This window comes from Microtus oregoni, unplaced genomic scaffold, assembly GCF_018167655.1.
Source record: "Microtus oregoni isolate MIOR12 unplaced genomic scaffold, Mior012 000069F_ref0000032, whole genome shotgun sequence".
In the NCBI taxonomy this organism is placed as follows: domain Eukaryota; kingdom Metazoa; phylum Chordata; class Mammalia; order Rodentia; family Cricetidae; genus Microtus; species Microtus oregoni.
In genome coordinates this window covers 7,001,141-7,020,535 of record NW_024543976.1, presented here as the reverse complement: position 1 = coordinate 7,020,535, position 19,395 = coordinate 7,001,141, and the positions used below count along the sequence as shown (strand labels likewise).

Genomic DNA, 19,395 nt, shown 5'->3' with positions numbered 1-19,395 from the left:
GCGGCGGTGCGCAGGTCGGCGCGGAGACGCGTGCGGCAGCCCGGGCCGCGCCTGCTCGTTGCGCCGCGGAGGCCGGCGCTCGCTCTCCGGGCTCGGCGCGCCGGGCTGGCCGGCGCAGAGCTCGGGGCGGGCCCAGGGGCGGGCTGAGCGGCCCCGCCTCCCGCGTGCTGCACGGAGCGCCGCGGCCCCGCCGCGCCTTTAAACCGCGGGCCGGCCGCGCTCGCGGGCACTCGGGGGCTGGCGGCGAGCGTGTGGCGCGCGGGCTCCTGAGGCGCTGCGACTCTCTGTGGCGCGCTCTCTCTCCTCCAGCTCTCTAGCGGGACCGCCGGCTCACGAGCCAGAGCCGAACCCTAGGCAAGCGTTCACCCGCTCCGCTCGGCTCCGCAGCCTCCCCGAGCGTCGGGAGGAGATGGAGCCCCGGCCCGCGGCGCCCTCGTCTGGCGCACCGCGGCCCGCCCGGGATGGGGACGCGCCGCTGGCTATCGCCGGGGTGGACCTGCCCGGGACTGCCGTGCCTTCCTCCGGTCGAGAGGATGCTACGGCCGGGAGCCAGGCCGGCGGGGTGCGCGGAGAGGGAGCGGCGGCGGCGGGCGATGGTCTGGGCAGACCTCTGGGGCCCACCCCCAGCCAGAGCCGCTTCCAGGTGGACCCGGTTTCCGAGAACGCCGGGCGGGCCGCGGCGGCTGCGGCGGCGGCCGGGGCGACAGGCAAGGAGACCCCGGCGGCCGGGAAAGGCAGCGGTGAGAGCGGCGCTGCTAAGGGCAGCGAGGAAGCCAAGGGCCGCTTTCGCGTGAACTTCGTGGACCCGGCTGCCTCATCGTCCGCGGACGACAGCCTGTCGGATGCGGCGGGGGTCGGAGGCGACGGGCCCAACGTGAGCTTCCAGAACGGCGGGGACACGGTGCTAAGCGAGGGCAGCAGCTTGCACTCGGGCGGCGGCAGTGGACACCATCAGCAGTACTACTATGACACCCACACCAACACCTACTACCTGCGCACCTTCGGCCACAACACCATGGATGCGGTGCCCAGGATCGACCACTACCGGCACACGGCCGCGCAGTTGGGCGAGAAGCTCCTCCGGCCCAGCCTGGCAGAGCTCCACGATGAGCTGGAAAAGGTGAGCTCGCCCAGACCCTCCTCCCATGTCATGCCCTGGTGCGTGCTGGCCGCGGGATGCAGCCGCCGACTCTCCCTGGTGAGGTGGCAGCACAGGACCCGAGGAACGACTTGCTGGCATCTCTGGATTCAGCTGTCAAGTGTGGAATTGCAGCGGAATGTAACTTAATCCTTCAAAAGTTTGCAGCGGGTTAGGCTGGTCATGCGATATAGAGGAGGCAGCACTTAGCAGCCTTTCCCATCCAGTTATGTATCTTGTGTGCCCCTGTCTTTTTTCACCCCGTCTTGACAGTGTGTCACCTCTTTGAGTTACGCATGTGTTTAGAGCCCAGAGAAGGGAGTGTGGAGGAGGTGTGGAAGAGGCTCTCTCTTGGGACAGGGTGGAGAGAACATACTACCATCTGGGTTCTTTTTAGATTGTAGTGTATGGTTTATGCATATCCATTAGGGATCCTGAGTGGAAAGAAAGGTTGATGTTTGAAGGAAAATCTTAATAACATGTGTTTATAGTCTATTAATTATTAAAGCCCATTATTTGCAACCTTGAATATGTAGAGGACCATAGAAATCTTTTTTATTTCTTTCCTTTTTATTTTTTGTTTGTTTATTATTTTTAGGCAGGATCTCTGTGTATCTCTAGCTGACCTAGAGTTTGCAAAGTAGACCAGGCTGGCCTTGAACTCACAGATCCACCTGCTTCTGCTTCCCTGCTTCCCTGCTTCCCAGCGTTAGGGTTTAAAGGCGTTTGCCACCATGCCCGCACACACATCTCAAATCTTGGGAAAAGTTGTATTTGATAATAGCACGGTCTTGTTTGTTTGTAATGTAAACTTTTTGGAAAGAGAGCTGCATCGGTGCAGGGCAGTGGTAGAGAGATGGCTCAGAAGTTAAGAGCACTTGTTGCTCTTGCAGGGAACCAAGAGGGTTCAGTTTTCAGCACCCACAAGGAAGCGCACAACACACAACCATCTGTAACTCCACTTCCAGGGAGATTCCATGCCTTCTGACCTTAATAGGCACCAACCAACCACGCATGTGGTATATATCCATGCATGCAGGCAAAACATTTCATACATATAAAATATTTAAAAAAGAGATGTTTTTAAAAAGTGACATGGGTGAGTTTTTAGAGAAAAAAGGAAACAAGGATTTTATTTTATTTTTTCCCCCTCGAGGATGTCTAGAGGAAAAGTCTGGAGTCTTTATTTTTGTGAAGCCCTTTTACTTTGTAAACAAAAAACCATTCCCATACACTCTTACTGACTTTTCCTTCTGTTTTTTTTTTTTATGGCCTCGTAAGTCTTTTATTTCCTCGGGGTTCAGATAATTATTTGAAGATAACATTGATGCTTTTGAGACCTGATTAATATTTAACTTTTTTATGAGTTGAATTACTTGACATCTGCCTCAGCAAGTCTATAGTGGAATTTTTGTGACTTCAGAGTTGGTACCACACAGGGCGAGATGATCAGCATGAAGAAGTTTATGTGATTTGTTTTGACTGTGATGGTTTGATCTCATACATTCATGTCTTACAAGACTGCACTTGTCCCAGTGTTTGATAAAGTAATAATCATGGTTTGAAGTAAGTGATAGGTCCCAGCCCTTACAAGCTTGTGGATTGTTTAAAAGATTGACATCATTTAGCCTTAGATAATACTACCTCTGTTCTATTGTTGTATTTTGTCCTATCAGAAGCTAAGCACTTTCTGAAACACTCACACTTAGATTTTTTCACATCCAATCTTTTCTGTTTATAGGCTCAGTCAGAAATGGAGTTGGTAAATGATATTTTACTGCAGCATTTTTAGTATTCATAATTTTTTTACAAATACATTTCAGGTTTATTTCGGTAAAGTCAAGTTCAGCAGTATAGCACTGTATCTGTAAGTTGTAGAATGTAAGCTGAAAGGTGTCATGCATCTTGCACTTTAAGCCCCCTACGGTTGAGTTTATTTTGTGTGTGGCTTGTAGTGTGGATTTTATTATTTTTGTTCAGTTTAGAGCATCTGAAAGATAGACACATTATCAGCTATGTGGTAATTGAAAAAGTCACCTAATCCCTCAACCTCAGCTTCCTCAGTTTTCGAGATTATTGTAAAAATTAAAAAAAATGCAACAGAAATAATGGACCATGGTCATGCTAAATTTGTGGAATATCACTGCGCAGTGATTCTTATTTTGCTCTTACATTGACTCCTCAGAGTATAAGGCTAAGCTTTTAAGATTTCAGTTTTAGAGTCTCTTAATTCTGTTACTAGGTGAATATAGTTTATAACATGCTCAATTCAGAGTCTCAATTGTGCAGAATAGCATAGTGAATTCTTCAGTTGTTTTTCTTTGCTTCCATAGTACATGCTAGACAGATGTTTTTCTATTCAGATGGACCCTCAGCCTCTACTCAAATTCTGTATAGTAACCAGAAGTTGATGGTGTTAACTAATAAGCAATTATTGAAGATAATTGCGTCAAATGGGTTAGATACCTGCCATGTTAAATAGTACAGAAGCACTGCTCAGAGTTGTAGGAGGCGTGGGCGAAGGTATGACACATGACGATGATCTCTGATTGACTCCCCAGAGTCCATATAGAGTCCATATATGGTCCTCATCCATATAGATTGGCAGCAACTTGAGCGCTTTTAGCCTTATTAGTAATGCTATCTATAGTTTCTTTGATGCTCTAGTATTGGATTGTCATGTACTATACTCTGGTAACTGAGTACTATACCATCCATGAAGTGTCTAAAGCAGATTAAGTTACAGATGCCAAGAGCAATGGGAGATCAGAGGATGTGAAAGATAAATGCTCTACAAACTTACTAGGAAAAAAGACTAGAGTTGTCTTTGTCATTGATCTTTTAAAGTATTTTCCTGTTGACATAGGTTTTTGTCCTGCCCAGTCCTGCAGTCCCAAAGAAACACACAGAGGTCTTTATTAATTATAAACTGGTTGGCCTATTAGCTCAGGCTTCTTATTAACTCTTTCTTACATCTTAAGTTAGCCCATTATTCTTGTTTATGTTAACCACGTGGCTTGGTACCTTTTTCAGCAAGGCATTCTCATCTTGCTTCCTCTGTGTCTGGGTGATGCCTGCAGACTGACCTTTCCTCTTCCCAGAATTCTCCTGTTCTCGTTGCCCTGCCTCTACTTCCTGCCTGGCTACTGGCCATTCAGTGTTTTATTAAACAAGTACAAGAAACAAGTCTTTACAGGGTAAAACCATTGTTCCACAACACTCCCTCCCTTTTCAAAACAAGAACTATGAATTGAATCTCACTTGTTTAGCTTTCTTCCTGACCCTTATCCATACAACTTGTAACCAACACTCTAAACAAAGAAAAACATCCATAATCCATTTTTTTGGGAATGTGGGCATAGTTTTCCAGGCTACTAACTGCTAACTGAGGGTGCTGATAATCTTATGTGGAACTAAAGAAAATTTAGAATTAAGGTCAAGTCCTGGCTGGAATATTCCACGAGGCTTGATCATCTCAGCTAGCAGTCTTGAGGCTGTTCTGGATGTAGAACTCAGACATCTGGGCCATTTGCTCCTATCAGAGATTCGGGTTGGGGGGCGTCTTTCTTGATCAAACCTTATTTTTCTTAATCCAGAATGAATCCACAGCCTCTCATTTCCAGTGGAAACAAAAGTAAAACCTCTTCTCCAAAGTAACATACCTTTTGACTTAAATTTTTAAGTCAGGGCATTTTCAAAATACATATGTTGGATTAATCCAACAGCATTTAAAATCAAATGTCTTTTAGCTGTTGCTCCTTCCTTAGTATTTAAACAATTCAAAGACAACACAATAACAGATTATGTGTATTTTCCATCTTTAAGTGGCTTTATTTTAAACTCTTATTTCTTTTATTTTTGTTTTTAATTTTTTTTTTTTTGAGACTAGGTTTCTCTGTGTATCTTTGGCTGTCCTGACACTCACTCTGTAGACCAGGCTGTCCTTGAACTCACAGAGATCTGCCTGCCTCTTCCTCCCAAGTATTGGGATTAAAGATGTGTGCTACCACACCCGACTACTCTCTTTTTTATATTAAGGACTCTATCCTTTTTCTTTTCTCTCCCAAGCCTACATATATTTTTAAACACACTGTAAACCATTTAGAGGTTTTCTTCATCTGAATCTATCTTTACTATATCTCTCTTTTTCTGACCCACATGAGTCTTTAATTTGATAAGTGATATGGCTAGGATTAAAGCCTTGGCTTTAATGGCTGGATCCACCCTATTTCTTACCTTTCTTAGAGTCTAGCCTCATGGTGGAGGTACTGGCTGGAGCCATGTTTATTGCCACAACTCTATGGCATTTCATGGTCCTTGCCACCACCAAAAAGCATGTTGTCAGCTATTCATAAACACCATTTAAATGTATGGTGGCAGGGGCTCTTAAAAGAGCTGCAAGGTTTTGTTGCTAAAGCTGAGTCAGGAAGCCTCTCTTAAACGAGTTGCGCTTGTCTCTAGCAAAGAGAGCCCACCCAAGAAAGTGCTGCTATCAATAAGCCATGCTTAACTCTATTCTTTTCTGTCTAGAATTACTTCCCAAGCTCTCTCAGGCTTTATGTGGATACAGTTGTCCACGTGGGAGCCATTTCTGGGACCGGGTGGGACAGAAACTTCAGTCAACATTTTCCCTACTAGCCAGCTGCAGAGAATAAACAAATATCCTTGCTGTTATGAGCCACTCTAGGAAGAAGGCTAGTGGCCTTCCAGTTAGGAACTGTTGGCCAGGTAAAGGGTGACTGTGTTGTCCACAGTGCTCTAGAAATGTGGGATGGTGGATAAGTGAGTAGCAAGTCTGTCTCTGCCTGCACAGACATAAAAACAATAATAGTTGTTAACACAGCGGTGCGGTGCAAGGAAACATCACCAGTCAGGGTATCATGGGATTCAGTTTTGACTGGGCCTTGGGAAGAAATAAGTGTGGCATTGGAGCCCAGGCCTGAAGGATAAGTTGATGGGTGGAATGTCGTTCTGGAATAAAGACTGTATTTGTGAAGGTAGTGAGAAGAAGCGTGCTGTGTCCATGCAACAGACACAAAAGGCCTGTATATCTTACTGTAGACGTAGTTGGAAGCTGTTGAGGGATGCTCTGGGACAGAGTACATGATCTATTTTATTTGAAAATCTTTGCTGGCCAGAGAATGTGTTCTAAGGTATGACTGGAAAGAAAACCTTAAACTGTTGGTGTGACTTAGAGATTATAAGGATTTATGCAAAACAGATTAGATGTGAGAGAGGCTGACTCTCAGGTTTTGGACTTGAGTAATTGAATAGTGAGTGGGGCTGTGCACCCTGACTTGGAAAAAATTTAAGTTGGAATGGATTTGAGTGATGAGAATTCTAGTTGTATTCTTTGTAAGACACATTTTTCAGGCAGAAGGTGTGTGTGTGTGTGTGTGTGTGTGTGTGTGTGTGTGTGTGTGTAAATGGTTGAAGTACCTTAGTTATGAGTGAAATATTGGGTTGATAAAGAAACATAAAGTATGGTCAAGGATTAGGTCCGGAGATCATCTAAAGTTATGTTGGGGACTTTTAATAACTAGACTTCATAGTCTGGAAAGCAGTATCCTAGAAGGGCAGACATTTGGAAGAAGGCAGACACTAAGGGCATAGTGGTACATGCCTACAGTCCTGGGAGGCTGAGGCAGGAGCACCTTTTGGGTAAAGGCAGCCATGGCTGTTTAGATGGTTCCAGGCTAGACTGAGCTCAATAGGGAAACTCTCTCTCAAAAGGGTAGGAACTCTAAAAATTGATGCTAGGAATTGATTTAAAAATAATTGTGTCCTCCCCCCCCCCCCCCCAATCAGAGTATTGATTTCTCCTATAGGAAGAAATAAAAAGTGGAGTACCAAAACTGATCTGGACAACTTTAGCATGTGCGATTGGGAGCATAATTATCAGTTGTGGGGTGGTAGGTACACAGTCTGCTGCTGTTGGACTCAGCATCATCTTCAGTATCCTCATCCATCATTGTCTTTTGTAACTGCAGTTAGAACCCTAGGAAAGAGTTTCAGTGGAGCAGAGCTACCACTGTGGTGAAACATTTGGTATTGTTCATCAGAAGCCTTGAACCTTGAGTGTCCTAGGCTCACAGATTAGGCTATAGACTAGCTGGCCACAGAGCCCCTGCTCTGGGGTTACAAACCTGGGCTCTCACACCTGGCTGTTTACTAAGCCCGACTTCACCCCACCTGACCTTTTCCTCTTTTAAAAATAACATCTTTGCAGTTGTTCTTAGACCTGGGGTTAGAATCATGTTGTTAGCATTGGCAAGTCATTGGATGCGGCCTGTTTTGCCTTTCTCATTAGTAAAGGAAGCATCAGTGTTTTATCAATGAGCTTTTTTCCTTTTAATTCCTAAGAAATCTTTTACACATTTACTACTAATAAATGATCTCATAGAAACTGAAAACGGTTTACTAGCCATTTTGATTAAACTATAGAGCAAGACTTCATACTTGCTTTTCTGTCTGACGCTAGAATATTTACCGGGGTCTTTCTCTGTATCACATCTGTTTGGCTATCTCTCCGACCTGCTGTAAGATGTTTGAGCTGCTGGAAGGGTCGCCATCATCACTTCAGCGTGTTGACATCCTGACAATAAGGAAGAGGATACTTGATGGTGCAGTTGTTAATTAGTCCTTCACTAGAATCAGAGCATTTGTCTCATTAATTTTCATACAGAGATTAGGTACCAGTGCAGATCTGTTCACTGGATGTATCGGGGCTGGCAGTTCCTGCCACTTAACAAGGCTTTAAGGAAAACGCTGTATTGCCTCTTAACACTGGGCTGGTTCTACGTCCTGCAAATAATTATTTCAGGATATAGCTTGGTGCCTTGAAAGTCACCCTGGAAGAAAAAGAATAGGTCACAGCTTGGGTGGTATCTGAATAGTTTCCAGATATGAGTAAAGTGGCCCCTGATAAACATTTGCATGTGGAAAGTCAGATTTCAGTTTTGCTGGGGCCCTGACCTGCTATATCCACGTTACTGGCTACTATAGTCTGGCTTTCAGTTTCTGTATTCATTCTTAAAGTAGAAATAGCAAATGCTACTTGGGTAAAATGAAAGATAAATTTGGGAATCTAAAATGAGGCAGGAAAAAGGTCTGTGCATTACTCGTCGCACTTGATGCATTATCTGTGTATATTTATGTTCATGCCTATGCTGTGGGACTAGAACCAGAGAGATGCAAGTTGAGTTTCTTGGGTCTTATGTTTCATATCTTTGCTTGCAGTGACTTTTCATCATTTTTTGCATGTGTTTGGGAAGTCCACAATACCAGTTGATTTAGGTCCTTGCTGAGTGACATGGGTTATCCACCAAATCCTAACTGAACATCAACAGCAGCACTCTTCTAAGTGTGGGGGATACATCAGTAAGCAAAACAAAGTCCCAGGACTTTGTAGTTGTAGGAGACAGTTGGCAAATAAGGCAGATGTACTACAGTGAAGAAACTAAAACACGGAGAGAAATTGGTGGCCTAGTTGCCATTTTAGAGTAGTTGAGGCAAGGTCTTAATAAAAGACACCAGCCAAGAGGAAAGGGATTCCCCCATGCAAATACCAGGAAGGCTGCTCTAGACTCAGCAAGGACAGGTGCCTGAGACTGAGGAGGGACTGTGACCAGGGAGGCCAAGGCTGGGGAGAGAAGACCGTGACAAAAGTTAGAGGCTGGTGCTGAGCCTCACAGTTCGTAATAAAGACTTGTTTTGTTCTCAGTAACATGGAGGAGACATTGAGAGGGCTTTGAACTCAGATTTGGTGGGATTTGACTTAAAACTTAAAAATGTGAATGATTGCCATGTGGAGAATATACTGTAGGGTTTAAGGATGGGAGCCAGGACAACAGAAGCCGAATAGGATTTTTACAGAGGTGAGCTGGTTGGTAGAGCAGAGGTTCAGATACAAGGGTTCTTAAAGGGAGGATTGTAGGGAGTTTGCTGAAGTTTGGATGAAATGTGTATGGAAAGAAAAATGTTACGTTTTATTTTTATTTTTTATTTTTAGAATGGAATTACTATTTAAGGAGGTAGGCGAGAACTGGGAGGAGTAGGGTTAGGTAGATCCAGTGGGATATAATTCTCTAAACCTGTTCTACAATGGGGCAAGTCCTAGAAAATTGCAGGTACTAATGAATTAGAACTTGAACAGCTTCACACTGTAGCTGTTTGTAAGACTGACCCCCTCTATAGAAGAGGTAGGTTTGAAATAGGATCTTACAAATACTAAGGTTCTGCCATGATGGGGCTAGTGGTGCTTGCTCTACTAGGTGTATTGAGTTTATTTAGCTAAAATACAGGCATCTTAAGAGAGAATACTTCTAGTGCCTTGTCATTGTCTTATAAATGATAAGCCCAACAATACATTGTTGTACTCCTTATTTTTAACATACAGCTTTATAAAAATTGAGGCCAAAATAACTCCATTCAGAAATACATTCTTCCATCTAATGTTTCTTTCCTTCCTTGAGAACTTCTTGTAATAGAGGGAGGCTGCCAACATACTGTTTTTATTTAGATGTCTTTCTTTCGCACTTGATAGTTTCCAGCTATAGCCTTGGTGGACAGGTTCTCCCTGAGCCCTTTGACTGTACTGTCCCAATGTGTCTGGCCTCCACTGCTGCTGGACAGAAGTCTGCCAACAGGAGAGGATGGGTAGTGTCTCTAGGACTGAAGGTTTGGTCTGCAGATACTTTCCTTTGTGTGTGTCTTTTCTAGGTTTTTGAGTTTCTTGCATCCATCAGTTAGTGATTCTATCTATTTCTCTCCTCTGTTATTTCCACCTGAAGTCCATTCAGTGAATTTATCATTTCACATGTTGTGCTTTTCTTTAAAATGTACCAAAGTCTAGAATTTCTGAAGTTTCCAATGAAGCTTTCACATCTCTGTTAGATGCTTTGCTAATGTGATTTACCCTTGACTTCTATAGTGATTTTGAAGTATTTGTGTCTTGTAAAGGATATTTGGTTCCTACCACAAACATTTGAATGGGAAACATTTTATTTGTTTGTACATCTATTAATTTGAGGAGGGGAAAATTAATGTGTAGATAATACATTGTGGTGACTGTGAAATTTTATTTTTAATATTCTGAATTTGATTTCCCTTTTCTTTGTTGAGACAGTATTTCACCGTGTATTTCACACTGACCTGGGTGCTCTGTGCAGCTCAGGCTAAGATTGCTGGTGTGTTGTGCCTTGCTAGGCTCAGACATCATGGGGTAGCTACTGTCTCTGTTCTGTACCTGCCTCTGTTGTTTGGCTCCTGGAAGTCTCCCCTACATTTGGGGGCCAGCTTAGTTATGGGGATTTACCCTTACTGTTATTCTTGTTTTTTCAGAAATTCAAATGATTTTCCCAGTTCCTTTGTTGATTTGTGACTCTGTTCTGTTATTTCAAACTGGTGTGGCTTCTCTCTTACCACAGTCAGTTTGAGAAGACTTAGTGAAAAGGCAGCAAATTCATACTTTCACTAGTGCAGTTACATAGATGTTTCCTCTCCAGTCTGTGCTCCCAGCCCTACTTTCTTTGGTTTCTTTTCCATGAGCAAACAGGTGGGCTATCAGTTTGCAGTTCTTGGCCATTGGTTAAATCTGGATCATTCCACCTAATACATCTTCAGAAAAAGGATATACCATCTCTGATTCTGAGTTCCTGAACTGAAAATAGGAAAGATGACAGAAGAGAAACACCCAGTGCTATCTGTCCGCTCATGGGTTCCATGCAGATTGCCTTTCCAGTGCTGACTTGGTTCGGATGCTGCTTGTCATGTTTTTTCAGGTTCTTCCTAATTTTGGGGTCTTCTTCCCCTAAACAATTAGAAATACAAGTTGGCAGGGCTACTTTTTGTTAACAGAAGGTAAATTTTTCCTGGGAATTTTATCTAAAATGTTTCAAGCTCTTAATCTGTTGACATTAGCACGTTGTGTGGGATTTGAAGTAATTCCTGTGTTGTTATTTGTAAAGCATTCTTTTGTAGCTCATACTTGAAGTTTTGGTAAAGAACATGCAGAGCTAGTTCTAGTGCTGAATTCTTTGACTTGGATCAGCAGTTCTGACTTGGTTCATTGTGAAGTCACATGATCACACTGACCACTTTTATCTGTGTGGCACTTGAGTTTTGAGCTTGCATTAATGCCTCTGGATATTAATAGAGCATTGTTAACCAAAGCAACTTGGATTTGTGTAAAACAATACTTTGTTTTGAAAGCGTAGTCTGTATGGGGAGCATTACACTGAATACACCAATCACCGACAGCACGGATAGGAAGTATTTGCAGCTTTGGGATGATATAATTAGCTAGTACTTGCTAAAAAATTAGAACAGTTATTAGAATAGCTTCTTGGACATCTAGATTTGTTCATATACACAGTATTTTATATGCTACATATATGCATATATACAATATTTTGTATTTTAAATTCTAAGTAAGCTATTTTAATGTAACATTTTGGCTTAGACTTGAAAGCTGTGCTTAATGGTATGAGAAATTTTGGTGTTTTAAGGATTTTTATCAGTATTATAATCCAAAAATTATTTTTAGGATGTAAATAACTTTTTGATGAGCCTTTACATTTTTGATGTATTAGTTTGAGTTTATTTAAAGCAATAATAGCCCAGTACTCAGAGAATGTGAGTTTAAGGCCAGGCTAAGCTTTCATGATGAAATCCTGGGGCATAACTTGAAAATACTAACAGCTTTTCTCTTTTGAAATTATTTTTAGCTGGTGTGAGAGTTTTTATGTTGTATAAAACCATCACAGTTTTTCATTTTGTCTTTTCTAACTATATGTGATGGGTATCCCTTTTCACAGGTATTGGAACCAAACTTTTAGGAATTAATTCTATAGGTAATGAGTAGCAGGGCTAGGATTATTTGGGAGCTAACACTTTGACCCAGTATATTATTTTAAGGTATTATTTAGAGAAAAGACTTACCATAAAAACTTATTTTAGTTTACTGTATTTCAGTTAAAATGCTGTTCCATTTTCACACATTCTGGAGGAGTGGAGGTGAGTGTGTGCGTTATAAAATCTGAATGCTGTATTTAAAGAGGACTGCAGCATATGGTGCATGCACTGATGGAGCTCAGAAACATTGAGCAGTGGGACCCACCCAGTCAGCGAGGCTAGACTCAGTCTATCTAGGATTTGGGTGGAGAAAGTGCTAGGTCCCTTTAAGATAAATTACAGGCAGAGGGAGTTTGAGCTGAAAGTCCTTTAGGAGAAAATAGTTTACAACTGATTTCCCACATTGGGAGTGATGGTGTGTGCCGTCAGTCCCCACACTCCAGACACAAACACCTGCAAATCTCGGAGTTCAAGGCCAGACTGCTTTTCTTGGTGAGACCACTTCTCAATAAACAGAAAAACCTGTCAGCTGAAGGAAAATTGCATCAGTTAATATTTTGATGTGAACTTGCAATAATTTTCTAATTGGAAGCATAAGAATTGGCAGGGGAAGCGTTTCAAAGAAAATTAATAAAATTAGAGCTGTCTTTGGTTAGAAAAATATGAGAACTTTGTTTGCTTATAAATGTTGTGTGTGTATGTGTCATTTCATGTTCATTTCTGCATATCTCATTGGGCAGTAAACTCTGAAGACAGTGAAAAAATTCAGTCATAGTTTTATAGACTTGACTAGAGAAAGTCTCAAAGTTAGAATTTCTCTTTGTTCCTCAAAACAAAGTGTACTCAACACAAAAAAGAGTGTGAGAATTTCCCTCTTGTTAGCAGTCTAATGTTTATTTTTAATTGTATCAGATATTATTTATTAAAAAACTGAATTCAAAGAATTCAGTGTGAATACTTTTATTTTCCTAGCCTTCTTGGACACTTTAGGCCCAGACGCCAGGCTTGTGAAGGTAAAGTCTGCAAGGGAATAAGAGAGCTGAGTATCACCAGGAATATTGACTAAAAGGAGATGGCAAGTTTGAGTGGCTCATTACAACCCAGGGACTGAATGATTGGCCAGTTGGACTGACCTTCTCCACCTATCAAAACAGCCTCAGTACATTTGAAAGTTAAGTTAGTGTGCACACCTGTTCCGTGTCACACATTTTCTATCCCTTCCTGGATGGAACACATCTGGGCAGGTTCCTTCGAAGGTGGTGTGATGCAGCTGGCTGTGGTCATTGTGTCTTTTAAAACTCGTAAGAAACTTGTGTCTTGCCGTGTTAGGCACAGGAGGATCTGGTGTTTGCCACAGGAAACCTGAGTTACTTTGGGTGGGAGTCTCTGCCAGGGTCTGCTCCCCAGACTTTGAAGAGCCAGATTATTCCTTGGCATTGTGGCACACTAGTGGAGAAAGCACCTGATTGTCACTGTAGACTTTGGTGGGTGGTGGCGGTAGTGGAAGGCCTCAGAAGCAGATGGGACTGTGCATAGCTGGGAGGGCAGCACAGTTCATTACTGCTTTTCCATTTAAAGCTTAACTCAGGGAAGGTTCATTTTGTTTTACTTATGTGTATTCCTCTTTACTGTTAATTTTTTTTGTCTGTTTTTGGTGATTGGCTGAAGTGTTTAGTCATTTAGATGGTGTGACCCCAGAGTAATGAAAAGGGATAACTTGAATAAGGGTATGATTTTGACTTCTAAAATGCCCTTTTCCCCTCAGATATAGCTACTATTCTGTATTCATCTCATCCTCTGAGTATTCTGTTCTCCATCTTTGTTTCTGTTCAGTTCCTTTGCTGTCTCTTTAGGTCACTATAAGGTTGGATTTACAATATAAAAGGTACACCAATTAAATTGTGATAGAATCGAGACTTATTTCATAGGTAGAGTATGAGAAAGGCTTTCAGTGTAGCAATCCCTTGTTGTCTTTTATTAGGGTCAGTGGTATTGAATAGATCTTGTCAGGAGAATGTACTGTATGTTTTCCAGTTCATATGATTTTGACTTACTGAAAAACTAAAAACCTTCTATATCCAATATTCTTTCTTTCCAATATTTCTTTCCAATATTTCATCTTTAATGAATAGCCATCCTAGTATATTTGCTAAATGAGTGCCTTCTATTTCCTTCCTGCTCACTATGTAAAGTAATACAGTAGTTGATGGTTCATTTTTCATAGGTGATGCTAAAAGGAAAACTTGTTCCTCTTAAATATGTATCTCTTTGCCTAAAAGCAGACTTGTTCATTGTCCACAAAACTGACAAAAACTTAATCTGTGTATTCACCGGTGATCATTGGGAAAGGAGTGGAGAGCACTGGGGAACCCTGCCTTTGATCTTCCCTTATCACAATGAATCAGAGCTTCTAAGCAGGAGTAGCCAGAGCGGATGACCACACCAGTGCATGTAGTCCAGGAAAGCTTAGCCTCACTCACATAGGTCAGCTGGCTAAACTTTCTCCTTCTGAAGAGTAGCCAGAAATTGAAAAGGCAGGTCACCTAAGGACAACTTTCCCACTATCTGCTGACTAAACAAACAAACAAACAAACAAAAACCACCTGAAATGTCTTTCTATAGATTTGACTTAACAGCTGTCACACTTGGACTGTGACGTTTACACTTAAATTATGGTGTATCAGTTCAGTAGCCAAAAACACATCTCACTTGCTTTATATATGTCTGTCATATTATCTAGAGAGCCTAAAACCTTCCAGGATATGATATTGATGGGGAGAAATTATTATCTCCATCTATCCGAGGAAACCAGTTCTCAGAGAGGGAATATAACATAAAAAGTAAAGTGTGGGCATTGAAAAAAGGTATGTAGCCTTTGACAGGGCTAAACATTTCCTGGAGGCTGCATTCAATATGAAAAGGTCCTCAGTGATGGTAGGAGACACCTTTTTCATTTGTCTCTATTGAAAAAATAAATTACACCTTTAAAGATGGTTCACAAGTCCCTAGCATGGTGACTGATGTTAACACCTAGCATGGTGTTAATATCTGTGTGCTAATGAGTCAAAGGATATGGTTGTTATTTATGCCCAGAAAACTGCTTTTGTGAGTGCAAAACTATACAGGGAGAAGAACATCAGAGTTACTTAGGACTCTTGTTGCACATTGGCACCACTAAGGTACTGGCTCATTTTCCTACTTAAAAGGTATTGATGTTCAGCTGGCTTTAAATTACTCTAGAGACATAGCTTTCCGAGCCCTAAAGAGACTATGACACAGCTTTGCCCCACTGTTCTTGCAAAACACCCCAAGTTACAAAAGTATACAGTTTATTATGTTTGCCTAAAATCACCGAGTAAAGATACTTTTTATAAAAAAAAAATAAAGTAAGTTTGTACTAAAAGTGAATATGTGTTAATAAACATTGCCTAAAATCTGTTTTTATAATAGTGTTTCCGCTGTACTAAGGACTGCACTCCTCAGCGTTAATGCCTTCCCTGGTGCAGGGAGGAGACCTGTGACAAAAATAGTTTTTGTAGGTAAAGGTGATTACACATGTCTGTAGTCCTACACACGGGAGGCTTCAGTAGAGGGATGGTTGAGTTGGCGACCAGCCTGGACATTTGAACTTGAGGACCAGAGTCCCCATACCCCCAGTCATGGTGATGTGTCTGTAATACCGTGTTCCTTACTTAGGGGAGATGGGAGGCAGAGACAGTCCCTGGAGGCTTGTAAATCAGCTTGCTACTTCTGTGAAGTAACAAAGAGACCCTGTCTCAAGCAAGTCAGGGACCTGCATCCTGATACCAGTGTGTCCTCTGACTTTGTCCATGTTTGAGGGGGAGCTTTGAATCTACAAGACAAACAACACCCAGTCCACAGAAAATTCTTCCTTTTCCTACTTCCTGCAAAGAAACAATAACCATGGGAGCTAGAATTCTTCCATTCTTGTCTTTTCTGAATCTTTAGAAACACACCACGCCCATGTTTTCTCTCTGTATGTGTCTCTTTGTTCCCATGCACTCACCTACTGGCTGTTTATCCCTGGCCCCTCTTCTAAGTTCCATTCATGGATTTTTAAGCTGCCTGATAGATTCTCTTGTCTCTTGGCCCCCTTATTCTACACTTCGTTTGAATGTTGTTGTTTTGTTGTTGTTGTTGTTTTCATCAATTTCCCTTTAAACAGAATCTTGCTTTGTAGCCCAGGCTGAATTCAGATGAATAATCTTGTAGCCCAGTCCTAGGATTCTCGGCATGCTGACATATTCTCTTTAGTTGCACTGGTGGGTCTGCTTGTTTTATAAGAAATCCTTCCAGTTACAGCAGGTGCAACATCCGTCTGCCTTCCATTATTTCCCATCTCCCTCTCTTCTGAGTTTATTTCTGTTGCGACTCCAAACTCAGAATCACAGTGCTACTTTTTCAGAGCTGTATTTCCTAGAATAATGCTAAATTAATTTATCTACCTACTAAAATGCCACTAAATAGTTTTTACTTTCCACCTACTATTGTGGAAAAGATAGTAAATACTGAAAATTGTTATTTTTGTACCTTTGTCTTGGCCTATCTTACTTAGCTTCATATTTGAACTTTTATTTACTTGTGATGTTTTCATGTAAGTTTTTGCCAAGGTGTATAGGGTGTCATTCCTGAGATTTTCTTGTTCCTTGAAAGCTCATATATTAAACAAACAACTCAAAACTGAGTCTGGAGCTCAGTAGTAGAGCCTTGAGTTGGATACCCAACATCACCAAAATAAACAAACTCTGGTTTCTTTTTATTTTGGGAAATTAATTTAGTTCCGATCCCAGTTTCATCACACTTCAGTCCATTTATTCAGCCACAAATAGCACAGTTATTTGATTAGCTTTGGATGTTTGTTTGGATGGTTGGTTGGGGTCTGTCTTGTAGCCTTGCTCGGCCTGGAGCTCAGGGTGCGTGCCTCAGGCTCACATCAGCTTGCTATTGGACCAGCCCCATAACTGTGAGGGTGCAGGTGTGCACCACTGCACCGAGCTTTAGTTGTATATTGTAGTTTAGAGATTAATACTAAAACTTTTAAAAGGAGGTTTGCTAGAGGGTGATTAGGAAGGTAACTTTTTGTTTTCTGTGAACACATCGCTAGTTTTCTAAAGTTATTTCATAAAAGCTAGAAAATACTTGTCTTTTGAACAGTATTTCACAGTGTTCACACTGTGGTAGAAACCAGCATAATTGCTAGACCTTCAACTTGCATGTGAGTTTCTGATAAGCACCCACAACAAAAATTTTAGGATGCCTGCATACTTTTGCATTGCTCAAAAGACACCCACATTGCACTTTAGCCTTGGGAAAAGTAGCTGATTAGGGACATACATATTCAGTTTCTAAACAGAGATGGAAAGAGATTCCTTTTCTGTGCATATTATAGGCTTTCTATTGCAGCATGAAAATTAAGGACTTTTTGCTTCAAGATTAATAAATTGATAGGCTTGTTTCTCCTTGTGACTTTATTTGAATAATTGAGCAGCTGGGGGGAATGGTGAAATCTGGATTAAGAGTTTCTATTTACTGTTTGGAGTCAGTTTTGCCCCTCTGCTGTATGGGAAACATTTAACAATGGGAGTAAAACCCAACTGGGATTGTGATGCACTGACGTCTAGTCACGTTGAAGAAAAACTAATTTCTCCACATTTCTGTTAAGGTTAATGACTGCTAGTTGCCATGTTTACACCGGAGTGTACATAAAGAGAAGAACAGTAATAGGCTAGAGGCCAGGGAAGATTGGATAAGTATATAGATGCGGTTCTGTGGTTACACATAACTTTCCATCACTCATTTCTTTTCATTATTATATTCATAATTCACTTTAGTGTTGAAGCACTAAAATTAGTTTTAAAAGTTGGACTGTGTTCATAAAAAAATTTAGTGCCCAAAATATAGCTGTGTTTTGTTCCCTGGTGTTGAGAGTATGGATTAAAAACCATGGTAATGGTGTTGAAGGTCATATGTTAGACTTAGAGCGTCTGTCTTCTAAGCCGTTTCCTTCTACCCTGAGTTGTACAGTTTGCCTTAAGTCTTGGTAGTACTAGTTTGGAGATGTCTGGCCCTGTGTGTTCCAGTAAAGACTGAACCGATGGTGAGAACCACTGAGACATAAAGTAGAGAATAAAAAACTAAGAGCTACAGCATTAGACATGAAGTTTACCTAAGAAAGAAAGACCAACAGCAAGAATGTACTGTGTGATTTCTGAAAAAGTCAATAGACCAGAGTGACTAAGAACATGTAGAATCAGTGTAGAGATGGGGCTCTGAACGAATCTTAAGAGTCTTGGGAATATTCTGTATTGGTTGATGGGAAAGACTTTTAAGCCAGGCAGTGGTGGTGCTTATATTTAATCCCAGTGCTCCAATAGAAGTAGCTGGACCTCTGACTTCAAGGCCAGCCTGGTCTACAGAGCAAGTTCCAAGACAGCCAGGGCTAGATGGAAAAACCCTGTTGTGAAAAATAAGCAAACAAACAAAAAAGGAATTTTAAATTGTTAATGTTGATATTTCAGATATGGGAAAGAATATGGCAGCTAGATGATATAAATTTGTGCTAAGGAGCCAAGACCTTACTATCTGCCTGTTTGTCATCTTTGATGCAATCTTACTAAGATTACCTGGAACTGGGACAGGCTGGCCTTGAACTCACAGTCCTTCTGCCTTGGTCTCCTGACTGTTGGGATTACAGGCCCATCCCACCACGTGCCTAGTAGTAGCTCTGAATTTTTTGTCCTGTCTGGATTAATCTGGCAGGCAGCAGTCACTGCAGACTTCAGATACCATCAAAGTATAAAAACATTCGTTATTGTTATTTTCATTATTAGTACAGACTGGGTCATGCTTTGTTGCCTATATTGGTGTCCAGATTTTGAACTCAGTTTCTGCTTTTTGAGTGCTTGGAATATAAGTTTGTACCACTAGGCCCATTTTAAAAATTGGAATCATTAAAATGGATTTATGTCATAGTGACACTTATTTTAGGTTTTCCTTTTACTTTATTGCTTTGATTGAGCAACCTATCTTTATTATATTGAAATACTTGAGTCAAGCTATTTAGGAAGAAAGGCTTATTTGGCTCCCAGTTGTGAATGATGAACGCCCAGACAGCATGTTATAGGCTTTGGTAAGGACTTTCCCATTACTGTGTCACTTTATAGTGCAGTAGAAGGAGCATGTGCAGGTGAGAGTATCACATCACCCACATCCAGAAGACATGCTGGCAGGGTAGCTTCCCTGGTGATGTAGGGACCTTGAACTAGGCCTCTCTTTTTATGGTTCCACATCTCCAGTACCACTGTACTGGGGACCAGACTCCCCATTTTTGAACCTGTCTAAGAAATAAACTATGTAATTTATCACATTTCATTCTCATAAGT

The 19,395-nt window shown here is 41.6% G+C and overlaps 1 protein-coding gene across 2 annotated transcripts in view; it reads left to right on the top strand.

The window, feature by feature from the left end:
* The first annotated feature begins 280 nt into the window (after window positions 1-280).
* The window catches only part of LOC121440614 (solute carrier family 12 member 2), a 70,264-nt gene continuing 51,149 nt past the window's right edge, over window positions 281-19,395 (top strand). For both annotated transcript variants that reach the window (XM_041641387.1, XM_041641385.1), the window contains exon 1: window positions 281-1,120. In XM_041641387.1, the coding sequence (XP_041497321.1) occupies window positions 410-1,120 (711 nt within the window). In that variant the 5' untranslated portion in view covers window positions 281-409. The remainder of the gene's footprint in view (window positions 1,121-19,395) is intronic.